This window comes from Taeniopygia guttata, chromosome 37 (assembly GCF_048771995.1).
Source record: "Taeniopygia guttata chromosome 37, bTaeGut7.mat, whole genome shotgun sequence".
Classification (NCBI taxonomy): domain Eukaryota; kingdom Metazoa; phylum Chordata; class Aves; order Passeriformes; family Estrildidae; genus Taeniopygia; species Taeniopygia guttata.
In genome coordinates this window covers 2457827-2470028 of record NC_133062.1, presented here as the reverse complement: position 1 = coordinate 2470028, position 12202 = coordinate 2457827, and the positions used below count along the sequence as shown (strand labels likewise).

The following is a 12202-nucleotide window of genomic DNA, read 5'->3' as shown; positions in this document are numbered from 1 at the left end:
TGCAGGGCCCTGGCTGGGGCAGGCTCTGTGTGCAGCTGGGCAAGGGCAGCTCAGGAGAGCCCTGCTGGGCCCTGCAGAGGTGATGCTGCTGCTGTCCAGGGCTGAGGAGTGGCTGAAGGCCCTTTGGGAGGCTCCCAGCAGAGAGACTGACCACCCAAAGTCACAGTTCTGGAGTCTCTGTAAATGTTCAAACATTCCTTTGATGATCCTGTGTGTCCCTTTCAACTCAGAATGTTCTGTGATTTTGGGATTGCAAATCCTGTTCTGCTTCTCTCATCCCCCTGTTGCTTATAATCAAATGAGAAAAAAACACTTGCAAGAGTCTTAGAACAGTAAAGTGAAAACCAGACCTTTATTTGAAGCTTCCAGGTGTCCCAGTGGGGATGAAGAACAATCAAACCTTGATTTCAGCAATTCATTAATGTTGATTAATTAGGATATTTAACAGGAACATCCAAGAGAAGATTCAGTTGCCCCAGTTACACATCTCTGGCTCAACCTATTGGAGTAGATTCAAGCACTTCTTTGCCCCAATTTTTGTTATCACTGCTCACATTCAGAACCCAAAATGTTCTTCTTGTAGGTCATCTTCCTGATAATAATACTATATAGTATTAAAGTAATGTATTTAGACAGTCAGCTTATTGTTCTAAAATCTAAGAGAAAGGCAAGGAAACGTACTTGATTTAATTAAGGATTATCATTATATTAAGTATATAATCGTAGTTTAATAGAGTTGAGAATTTAATACAGTTAGGTAAGGATTACAGTTTTATAAGTATATAATAGTAATTTACAGAACTACAAATATATGAAAAATATATGAAAAGCAAAAATCTTTTTGTCACAGACCCCAACTTTCCCATCCTTCCCCAAGGAGAAAATTGAAAAAACTCTCAGGAAATCTCCTGACCTTTACAGCAATCCCAGGCTTACCTTCTTTGGGAAGTGCCCTCCGGAGCTGTGCCCAGGCTGGTCTGGAGCTGGGAGCAGCCCTGCCCCACCCAGCCCCTCTCAGCAGCAGCACCTGCCCTGCTCAGGGTGGCTCCTTCCCCCCACAGCTCCTGGCCAGCGCTGGGAGCAGCTCCAGGGCCGGCTGAGAGCTGTCCCTGGCAGGCAGCAGAGTCCCTGGCCCAGCACAGCACCCTGGGCTGCAGGACCCTGCTCTGCAGGACAGCCCTGGGCTCCCCTGGCTGCTCTGCGCAGGAGATGAGCAGAGAATGCACTCACAGGGTCTGTGGGCATTGGGATGTTCCAGCTTTAGGAGATCGCTCCAGGAGCTGCAGCTGCATTGTCCTGCAGCCAGAGGTTCCTGTGCCAAGGGCTGGCAGTGATTCTGCCCCAGGCACTTCTCAGCCCTTCCCAGCCCTGACTGATTGAAGCTCTCTGTGTCTCTGTGCTGTGCCCGGGCTGGCTGCAGGCAGTGCCCCAGCCCTGCTGGGCTGGGAGAAGAGCTGCTCAGCAAGAGAAATGTGCTTTTGAAGCTCTCCTTGGTTACCAGGATCACCCTCTGTGCCAGGAGCCCAGCCCAGCTCAGCAGCACAGACACAGCACAAGGACTTTAATGACCCTCTGGGGCTTTGTGCTCAGGCCCTGAACATCAGGCCCTGAGAGGGAGCTGCAGAAACCTCTCCAGAACTCCAGGTCAGAATCCAACTCCAAAGTTTCTTGGACTTTTAATGGGTCCCACTGAGGGACACGACTGAGAAAGTGTCCCCAGGCCCCAGGCAGAGCAGAGAACTGGAGGCACTGATGACAGGTGGGCACAAAGAGAAGCCAAGTCTTGGTGCCCTGGGGCACAGCAGGGTCTGTGCCACCAAGGGCTGGGAGGAGACACCTTGTCCTGAGGCCCTGGGGCCTCCTGGCACAGCCCCAGCCAGGCTGGGCACTGTCACCCCCTGGTCCTGCCCTCAGCATCCCCCCCTAGCCCACATCCCAGTGGCCTCAAGGATCTGCTGGAAGGAGTCCCTGGGGAGCCTTGTTCAGGAATGGCCCTGGGGGCTCCTTCATGCTCCCAGGGACTGCAGGTTTTTCAAAGGACTTTGGCTTTGCTTTTGCCTTGGAGTCTCTGAGAGGTTTGTGCAATCCTGGCCTCCAATTATCTGCTGTAATTAGTCCCTGGAGAGACTTTGTCGATAACAGCACTCAGTGGGGCCCATTAATGCTTCAAGGTACTTCAGTTCTTTTAAGGTACTTGGTGTTTCCCTTTTAAACCAGACTCTGTGTGAGGTTTGTGCAATCATGGCCCCAATTATCTGCTTTAAGGAGTCCCTTGAGAGCTTTGTGCTGACACTCAGTGGAGCTCATTAATACTTTTAGATACTCAACTTTTTTCACGTACTTTGGATTTTCTTTTCCACACTGAGAGGTTTTTGTGCCATTTTGAGTCTCTGAGAGGTTTTTGTGCCATCCTGGTCTCCAGTTCTCTCCTCCAAAGAGTCCATGAGGAGCCTTTGTTGGGAATGGACCTCAGTGAGACCCATTAATGCATTGAGACATTTTGGGTGTTTGCTCTTGATTTTAACTCATGGAAAGTTTTGTGCAATCTCCTCTCAGGCCCTGATGTTCCAGGGCTCAGCTCCAAATTGCACCACGGGGCTCATTAGGATCAAGCAAGTCCTGACAAACCATGGCTCTGCCTTGATTTCCCTCTGCTCTCATGCAGTTCATCAGGAAGTTTCTGTAGTGGTTTTGGTTCATCATTTTGATATTTCTCGGCCAATGCATTAATGAGTGTGGTGGGTTCAGTGTTGCTTGATTACCAGCGCACTCACTAGAATATACTTACTCATTTCCTGCTCTGAGATAGGATTAGGAGAAAGGCAAAGTAGGCTCAGAACTTTAAAAGAAAAGTTTAAACTTTGAAAGAAAAGTTTATCAATGGTAACTAAAAGAAAGAGTAATAGAACAGAACACTTCTTTCAGAACACTTCCCCTCTCCATACAACCTGACAATATAAAAAGACCAAACCTAAAATTTTCTGTCAGTTTACTTAGGGAGAGTAGTTCCTCTTATTAGAATTATGGTGACTTATCCACAAGAAAACACTTATGTCATGGCTTTTCACTTCCACGAATAGCAGCTGCCTGGAAAAATCTGTATTTGTACAGTGTCTCCCATTTTTTTCACAGCTTTTCCCACAGCTGTGTTTATAGCCCATGTTAACTTATGGGGTATTAGTTTAAAGATGGGCTGTTTAAAAGCAAAGGTTCTCTTCACCTGTTTCTGAAATCATCTTCATCTCTGGGAACAGATGTGTTCTCTCACTAAGGGCACAGGGTCTCATCATTCTTTCTTTTCAAACTTCTCTGGGATCACGACTACTTAAAAGTTTACTTACTTTAGTGTGGAGGCCTTTACTGAAACAAATAATCTCCGCATATTTTTCAATGCGTTATAGGGAAAAAGAGAGTCTGATGTATTCATGACATCCTTCTCCATAGCTTTACCAGAGGATTCCAGCCCCAAGATCAAGGCATCTCCTCATCCCTCCCATCTGGGACTCAACTTCCTCTTCACTGACCTCAGTGTGTTTTTGTTGCTCCTCTGTGTGCCTGCCCTGTGTCCTTTTCTCTCACTGGAGGGAGGATGGCAGCATTGGCAGAGTCAATATCTGCCCGGGGCTGCAGATGGTTCCGTGAGCCCGGCCGGGCTCGGTCCTTGCGGCCGGAGCTGTTTTCCCATGGAGGTTTCTGCAGCGGCTGCGCTGGGGCTGTGTCAGGCTGGGCCGCGCTGGGGCAGGGCCAGGATCTCAGCAGCCAGGCCAGAGCCCAGCAGCAGCACGGCCGGGGCCGATGGCTTCTCCTCCCCTGCCCGCTGGCTGCGGGCGAAGCCCAAGGGCGGCAGAGCCTCGGCCGAGCCGGCCCGGCCCGGGGCTGCTCCTGGGGCCCGGCGGATCCCGGCTGGGCCCGGGCTGGCGGCGGGGCAGGGCTCGGCAGCGGCCAGATGTCAGCACCCGCAGCCACGGCCCGGCCTCGGCCCCGCGGCCTCCCCTGCCCTGCCCGGCAGCCGATGGGGCCTGGCGGCTCCCTGGGAAGGGGCCCGGCCCCACGGCAGGAGCCGCCCGGCCCCACGGCCGAGACGGGGCTGGGCCGGCCTTGGCACCTCTTTGGGGCCAGAGGGGAGAGAGACCCAGCCAGGCTTTCTCATCTTCACCTTGGGTCTGCACAGAGGCGTCTGCAGTTTGCTTAGTGGTTTAACAGATTGTCAGCTCTCAGAGCAAATTACTGATTGGTTTTTTTGTCAGACACAGAGGAAACTGCTAGCAGCTTCTCTCAGGACATCACTTCTGCGATGGAAAACCACCACAGCAGCACAGAGCACAGAGCTCCTTTGTCCATATGTAGTGGCCGTGTGCCCGAGGCCTCAAAACCCCTCCTTGGGAGATCTCTGGGCTCTCTCCAAGGTGTTTTCAAATGAAAACATTCAGCTCCTAGTCTAAGAAAATCACCGGAGGACAGTACCAGCCTGATCTGTCTGTCCTGGCTGCTTTTGTCTGGGTGCAATCCTTAAATTTTTGGAATTTGGGAGGCCAAGATCTAATTTTGGCCATGGTCCCTAGACATGAAGACCACTTCTTTTCCATGGGAAGGAAAGAACAGAGCCACAGTATTTTCCCAGGCAGATGAGAGGTCATCACCAGAGGCCAGGCAGAGCTGGCAGGTTTTTTTCTGGGAGATACCCTTGCATATAGGAAATATTTTAGGGAGGATACCAATTTTGACAATGGGCATCTGAAAAGACGGATGGTTCTTTCCCATAGCAAGGAAAGCACAGAGCCCCAGTGCTCCAGGAGCTGATGAGAGGCAGCCCTTGGCATTCCAACATCAGCCAGACCTGTCAGGTGGCCCCTGGGAGGCCAAGCCAGCCAGACCTGGTCCATGTTCCCTTGCTTCCATGGGGCTCCACAGTGTCCCAATGGTCCCTGGCTTCCAGGAGGCCCTGAGGTGTCACAATGCCCCCTTGGTGACAGCAGGCCCTGAAGGGTCGGAATGCTCTCCTGGTTCCATCAGGCCCCACAGAGCCTTAATGGTCTCTGGGTCCATGAAGCCCCGCAGTGTCACCATGGCCCCTTGGTTCCATGGGCTCCAGTGGTGCCACAATGATCCCCTTGGTTCCATGAGGTGCCCACAGTGTCAAAGTGATCTCCACGGGAAGGAAAGAACCGAGCCCCAGTGTGGCAGGGGCAGCCACCAGAGGCCAAGGCCAGCCAGACTTGATGGCACTGGCAGATTTTAGCTGGCAGCAACCCTTGGATATAGGGAATTTTATAGGTGGAATCCCAATTTCAGACATGGACATTTGGAGGAGAAGGATGGCTTATTCCAAAGGAAGGAAAGCATGGAACACCAGTATTTCAGGAGCAGACCAGGTCTAGGCCAGCCAGACCTCTTTGTCCTGGTAGCTTTTGTCTGAAAGCAACCCTTGGATATAGGGAATCTGGGAGATGGAACCCAAATTTTGGCCATTTCTGCATAGATAATAGGGACGGTTCTTTTCCATAGGAAGGAAAGCACAGAGCCCATGTGTTTCAAAGGCAGAAGAAGAAAGAGGTGGCTCCTGGGAGGCTCAGCCAACCAGACCTGTTCTTCTTGGCAGGTTTTATAATGGAGGAATTTATTGATACATGGAATTTGGGAGGAGGAATCTCAATTTTGACCACGGTCCCCTTGAGAAGGACAACTATTTACATTGGAAGGAAAGCACCAAGCCCCAGTGTTTCAAAAGCAGATGAGATGCATCTCTCAAGAGGCCAAGGGCACCCAGACCTGTCTGTCCTTGCAGCTTTCACTTGGGAGCATTCCTTGGATGTACGGAGTTTTGGAGGAGGAATCCCAATTTTGGCCATGGAACCCTGGAGGAGAAGGACAGTTCTCTCCCATAGGAGGAAAAGCCCAGAGCCCCAGGGCTTCAGGGGCAGGTGAGAAGCAGCCCTCAACATGCCAAGGTGGTCAGGTGGTCCCCAGGAGGCCCAGCCAGCCAGACCTGTTCCATGTTCTCTTGGTTCCGTGGGACCCCACAGTGTCACAATGGTCTCCTTGGTTCCATCAGGCCCTGGAGTGTCACAATGTTCCCCTTGCTTCTGCAGTGCCACAATGGCCCTGTGCTTCCATGAGGCCTTGCAATGTCACAATGGCTTCGTGGTTCCACAGAGCCCTGATGTGTCACAATGGCCCCTGGGCTCCGTGTGCCCTCGCTGTGTCACAGCGGCTCCTCTGTGACACTGCGGCTGCACAAGGTCACCATGGACCCTTGGTTCCTTGGGGTCTCTGAGTTCACAATGGTCTCCTTGATTCCATGAGGCAGCACAGTGTCACAATGGCCCCTTGGTTCCATGAGGTTCCGTAGTGTCACCTTGGTGTCCTTGGACCCACATTGTCACAACTGACCTGTGGTAATCACATATCCTCTGAGCAGAGAGAGAGCTCTCCCAGGATTTTCCTGGGAAGCTGTGAGAAGCTGTGAGAAAGCTCAGAGAAAAGAATGAGAAACAATTCTTATCTTCACCTGCTGCACCTGTTGTTGTGCACATGTGGAATGTATTATGGAGATTTGTTTATCAAAGGGTGATTTCTAAATTGGCCAATGGTGATGGTGTTTGGATTTCAATTCACCAGTCTGGTCTGTCTGTATCGGACTGTCTGCAAGAGCGATGAGTGTTTCTTAGCAGTATAGTATAGGATAATGTAATAAAGTGATTGATCAGCCTTCTGGAATCATGGAGTCAGTGCTAATTATTACAGGCTGGGCATGCCCTGCTACGATAGTTATCTAAGTCAATCTTCCCCTACCTCTGAATGCTGAACAGAATAGGCTTAACAGGCATAGCAGGAACACCAACCACTGTAGACCCAAAGAGCTGCCTGAGGAGTTGGGAGAAAACTTCCCCTGGTGTCATTTCCTCATGGTAGGTACCATTATTAAAGTAATTCCAAACACATACAGTTAGTGTGTGGTAGCCTCGAATCTGTGTGCCCACCGTCCAGAGGAAATTAAAAATCCATAAATTCCTCACCATATTAACCCATCAAACAAATTGATTATCAGCCAGATTTGCCATAGTTATAGGATGGGAAAAATGTAGCCACAACCATGTGCCACCCAAACCAGGGTAAGCTAGACCACATGGTGACACCTAACAAGGTTTCTATATCCAGTGCAACAACAACAAAAAAAAATTATGTTACTCAAGAATTGTTATTCTTATTTCAGCCTGTTTCTCTCAATGCCCTCAGGCTGCACATCAGGTGCCAAAACTGGTCTTGGTTTACAAGACAGGTGTCTGCTAGGGAAGGCAGCAAAAAGCCTCCTGTGGAATGGAGAATGTAAACCCCCTCCCTCCAAATTATTAGAATCATGAAATCAAGGGGCTCTCAGGCAGGCAAAGATATGGGAATAGGAATGTCAGCTCTTTCCTAGTGTGTATAACAAAGCAAACAAGCAGCAGCAGCTGCGGCACGAACAGCAAACAGAGCAGAGCCCAGTCCCGGCCTTTGGGCCGTGGCGCTTTCCCTGCGGTGCAGTTCCGGGCACAGCCAGCAGGGGCGCTGTGGCTCCCGGGGCAGGGCAGGTGCGCTGACCCCCACGCGGCTGCAGGGGGCGCTCCGGCCGGGCTCGGCAGCGCGGGGCCATGGCGGCTTTGTCCGAAGGGGGAAGGGCTGGAGAGAGGCTTTGCTTCACAAACCCCGGGGCAGCCGGCTCCGCTGCCCCAGCAGGACTCTCAGAAAGCAGTCAGCTCGGTGCCCCAGCAGCACTGGCAAAAAGCAGTCAGCTGGGCTGGCAGGATGTTTCGGCAGGCAGGGGGTGAGGGGCTCCAAGCAGGGCAGGGAGAGCCCAGCTCAGGATCCTGGACACCAGAGCAGACAGGGATAGGTCTCTCTTTTAGTGGGGCAGGTGTAAATAAGGTCCAAGTTTAGTGGCTGTTCTCACGAGCAGAGGCTCATCCCAGGACAGAAGAAACAGCTCTGGCCCGGGCTGTGGCAGCAGCAGTGGAAACTCCCATCTCCAAGAGCAGCAGCTCCTCCCAAAATAAGGGATCAGCCGATAAACATCAGCCAATGATAAGGAACAAACAGAAAGGAAAAACCCAACCCCCAACACTGGTTTATAATTCCTAATGCTAAGGGAGAATTGTATAAAGTTTTAATTCCACCTTTATAATTGTTTACATACGAGCTCTTGAATTGTCAGGGGTAGGGATTGGAACCTGCTGCTCCAAGGCTCCTCTCACAAAAAGAGGCTTAGAAAGGCTGGCGGTCCTTGGAGGTATTTGGGGATCTATAAGGGCTATTGGGGGTCCTTTCTGTGCCTCCTGACCTGACAGGAGCTTCTCTAATAAACTTTGCCTAAAGCTCCCAGTCTGCCCATGACAGGAGCCCCTGTGAGTGCCAGTGACATCCCAGCTCTTTGGCAGCCTGGGGACACTTAGAAAGTCCCCATGAAACCCCTCTAAGGACCTGTCAAAATATCTGAACCTTAATATGCAAACTGTCGGCTCTTAACTGAAAGGTTGGTGGTCCAAGCCCAGCCAGGGATGCCATTTATGTCAGAATCTGTGGTATTTAAATGATCCCAAAATTGCAGAAATTCGCTGTCTTTGAGCCCCGCTGCCAAAGAAGAAGCCATAATTCATCTGTGCTGGTTTTCAAGGTTGTTTATTCTTGCTTATCTATAACGTGTTCTGTCTGACCTGAAGTAGGCCTTTCTTGCGGGGCAGCGTGCAGGGCTCTGCCCCTCAGTGGAAGTTACAAACATTAAATACCAGAAACTACCTGTGCTATATTTACAATAATGTGCCAATACCTACCACCTCTGTTGAACAATGTGTCCCCAGTCTAAACCAACAGAAAAATGCCAACACTACAGTGAAACATGGAAGGCATGAAGAAGACGAAAAAGGACAGGACACACACGATTTCCTCCATCTTGCCTCCTTTGAACCCCTTAGCTAGAATACTAAAATTCTACTTTTGCACCTGTGTCACACTAATTATTACTCATATCAAACATTCAGAGCTTGTAATTAATCCTGTAAGATTGAAAACTCTCTTCCATGGACAGAGATCACAGGCAGTGTCTCTGGGGGCTCTGTACAGGGGGGTTCCTGACCCCTGCCAGGGTCCCAGGCCTTCCAGGGCAGCCAGAGGGATGCCCTGGATTACCACAGCAAACCTCATCAGGACCCATTGCTATGGTCAGTTTCCATGGCAACCAGCACCAGCCCCTGTTGCTATGGTCAGTTTCCATGGCAACCAGCACCAGCCCCCTGTTGCTATGGTCAGTTTCCATGGCAACCTTCCCCAGCCCCTGTTGCTATGGTCAGTCCCTGGGCAGCTCCATGGAGACCCCATGCCAGGGGTGGTTGCCATGGACACCAGCTCAGGCCTGCAGCCAGAGCCCGTTTCCATGGCAACCTCTGGCATCCCATCCCCAGGGTCATGGGATCCCAGAACCACAGAAGTGACTGAGCTGGGAGGGACCCATCAGGATCCTCGAGTCCAGCTGCTGGCCCTGCACAGGACACCCCAACACTGCCAGCCTGGGCCTGACAGCGCTGTCCAAACACTGCTGGAGCTCAGAGAGCCCTGGAGCTGTGGCCCTTCCCTGGGGAGCCTGGGCAGTGCCCCAGCAGCCTCTGGGCAAAAACCTTTTCCTGAGATCCAACCTAAGCCTGCCCTGACTCAGCTGCAGCCACTCCCTCCACTCCTGTCCCTGGGCACCAGAGTGAAGAGGTTCCCTCAGCCCCAGCCAGGGACCCGCTCCCAAGGCTGCTGCCATGGCCACCAGGGCTGGCACCAGCTGGGATGCTCGGTATCCACAGGCCGGGATTCAGGAATGGAATTCCCCAATTTCCTGCTCCTGCTAAAACCCTGCTGGTGCTCGTTGCCCTCCCACCTTCCACTGAAGGAAAAAAATTGAAAGATCCCAGGCTGGGATAAGAACAATTTACTGGGAACAGCAACGAGGTGAGGAACAAACAGGAACAGAAAAACTATTGACAACAGAAGGGATAAGAAAAACTATTTACAGGGGAAATTACATCACCATCAATTGTATCTTCCTGGCCACATGTCTCCTTCTGCCTGGAAAGGACAACCTTCTCAGGGAGAGAGAGAGAGAGAGAGAGTCCCTTTCCTGCCCCTGGCAATGACCTGAGGTGGGAGTGAATGTAGTGACAGGGCCATAGCCAGACCCTCATGTTCTTCAATCCAACATCAGGTCATTGGCAGGGGCAGGAGAAGGTACAGGTGTCTTCCCAGCATGGGTCACAGGTAACAGGGATCACCAGGGCTCTTCCCAATGTGGGTTCTTCAATGGGGGGTGAAGCTGGAGTGGTGCACGAAGCTTCTCCTGCAGTTGGGGCACTCACAGGGCTTCCGTCACCGGTGGCTCCGTTGGTGTTGGGTCAAGTGAGAGCTCTGGGTGAAGCTCTTCCCACACTGGGGACACTCGTAGGGCCTCTCCCCAGTGTGAATGCGCCGGTGCCTGATGAGGTGCGAGTTTTGCTTGAAGCCTTTCCCACAGTCAGAGCAGAGGAAGGGCCTCTCCTCGGTGTGGACCCGCGCATGCAGGAGGAGATTGTAGCTGGAGTGAAACCCCTTCCCACATGTGGGGCACATGTAAGGCCTCTCCCCAGTGTGGATGCGCCGGTGGGTGACAAGAGTGAAGTTGCGCTTGAAGACCTTGCCACAGTCGGGGCAGAGGAAGGGCCTCTCCTCAGTGTGGATGCGCCGGTGCCTGACAAGGTGGGAGTTTTGCTTGAAGCCCTTCCCACAGTCAGGGCAGCGGAAGGGCCTCTCTCCTGTGTGGATGCGTTGGTGGATGATGAGGTGGGAGCTGCAGCTGAAGCCCTTCCCACACTCCCCACACTCGTAGGGCCATTCCCCAGTGTGGATAGTCTGGTGTCGTTTCAGATCGTTGCTCTGCCTGAAGCTCTTCCCACATTCCCCACACTCGTAGGGCCATTCCCCAGTGTGGATCATCTGATGTTGTTTCAGACTGTTGCTATGCCTGAAGCTCTTCCCACACTCCAAGCACTTGTAGGGCTTCTCCCCATCGTGAAGCTTCTCGGGGACCACCAGGTCTGAGCTCTGGCTGAAGCTCTGCCCACCTTCCTGACCCAGAGTGGGCCTTTCCTCCTCAGAGCACCCTGGGCTGGGTTTGCAGCCCCTCCTTGTGTGGGATCTCCGGGGCTTTTCCTCCCTGTTGGATTCTTGCGCTGTGGAGTTGCTCAAAACGGCCTCTTCCATGAGGTTCTGCTGCAGGGATTTGTCCTTCCTGGTCTCCATCCTCAGCTCCTGCTCTGGGGTAGGAAGGACAAGGAGAGGGTGGGATTTGCCTCCGTGCCACAAGGAAGGGTAAGGAGATCCCCCCAGTGCATCCCCGTCAGGAGAGCGTCGGCAGCGGGGCTGTCCTGCAGCCGGGGGCTGTGCTGGGCCAGGAGATGGAACAGGAGAGAGGGGGAAAGGGGCACTGACTTCATCCTCACCTGCCTGGATGTCCCAGGGCGCCTTCCTCTTCCTCACAGCCTCCTCCTCCATTTCGTGAAGATTTGGGTATGGGAAATTCTGTTTTGGGAGGAAAACAAGGGATGAGCACATTCAGTTTTGTCCTGGTTGGAAGGCAAACCAGGGGGAGAATCTAAGCCAGAATCAAATTTGAGTAAGAAAATTAAGATCAAAGCAATGATACAGAAACACTGGCTTAATCTGACAGAGTCAGGATATAACCTCACACCCCGATGGTCAGGGTGGTGGTAGCAGTCTGATGAAATGGTGGCTGCAGTCCGGCTGGAGTGATGAACGTGATTCTGTCAAAGCAGTGATCCTGTAGAAGGGTCTGGTCTTCCTCTGAAGGTCCAGTGGTGGTTATGGAGCACTTGTCCTCTGGGAATGCAGTGGGCAAGGTGGTCATGGTGTTGCAAGGGTGAGATTATATCCAGGTAGGAATGCTTGGTTCCTCCCCCTGGGCGGAGCATCCCACAATGGGATGATGTAATTTTATCAGTCCTGCAGTGACACTCAATGGCCCATTAACAGAAGATGGCCCCTGGAAGGTGTTATCAGGGCTGAGCCATGGAAGAGATAAAGAACACTGCCCCACATGTTGATAACAGTTTATGGAGATGGTCACTGAAAACACTTTTGGTTACATCTGACACTGTAACCTGAAACAGTGAGGCAATCCCTGCTCGGGGTGGGG

The 12202-nt window shown here is 52.1% G+C and overlaps 1 protein-coding gene across 1 annotated transcript in view; it reads right to left on the bottom strand.

Annotated features, from left to right (window-relative positions):
• Positions 1-12202, bottom strand: part of LOC115492522 (uncharacterized) — a 152864-nt gene that overhangs the window by 127083 nt on the left and 13579 nt on the right. Inside the window, exon 6 of the mRNA XM_072921465.1 lies at positions 10684-11111. Within this exon, the coding sequence (XP_072777566.1) occupies positions 10684-11111 (428 nt within the window). The remainder of the gene's footprint in view (positions 1-10683; positions 11112-12202) is intronic.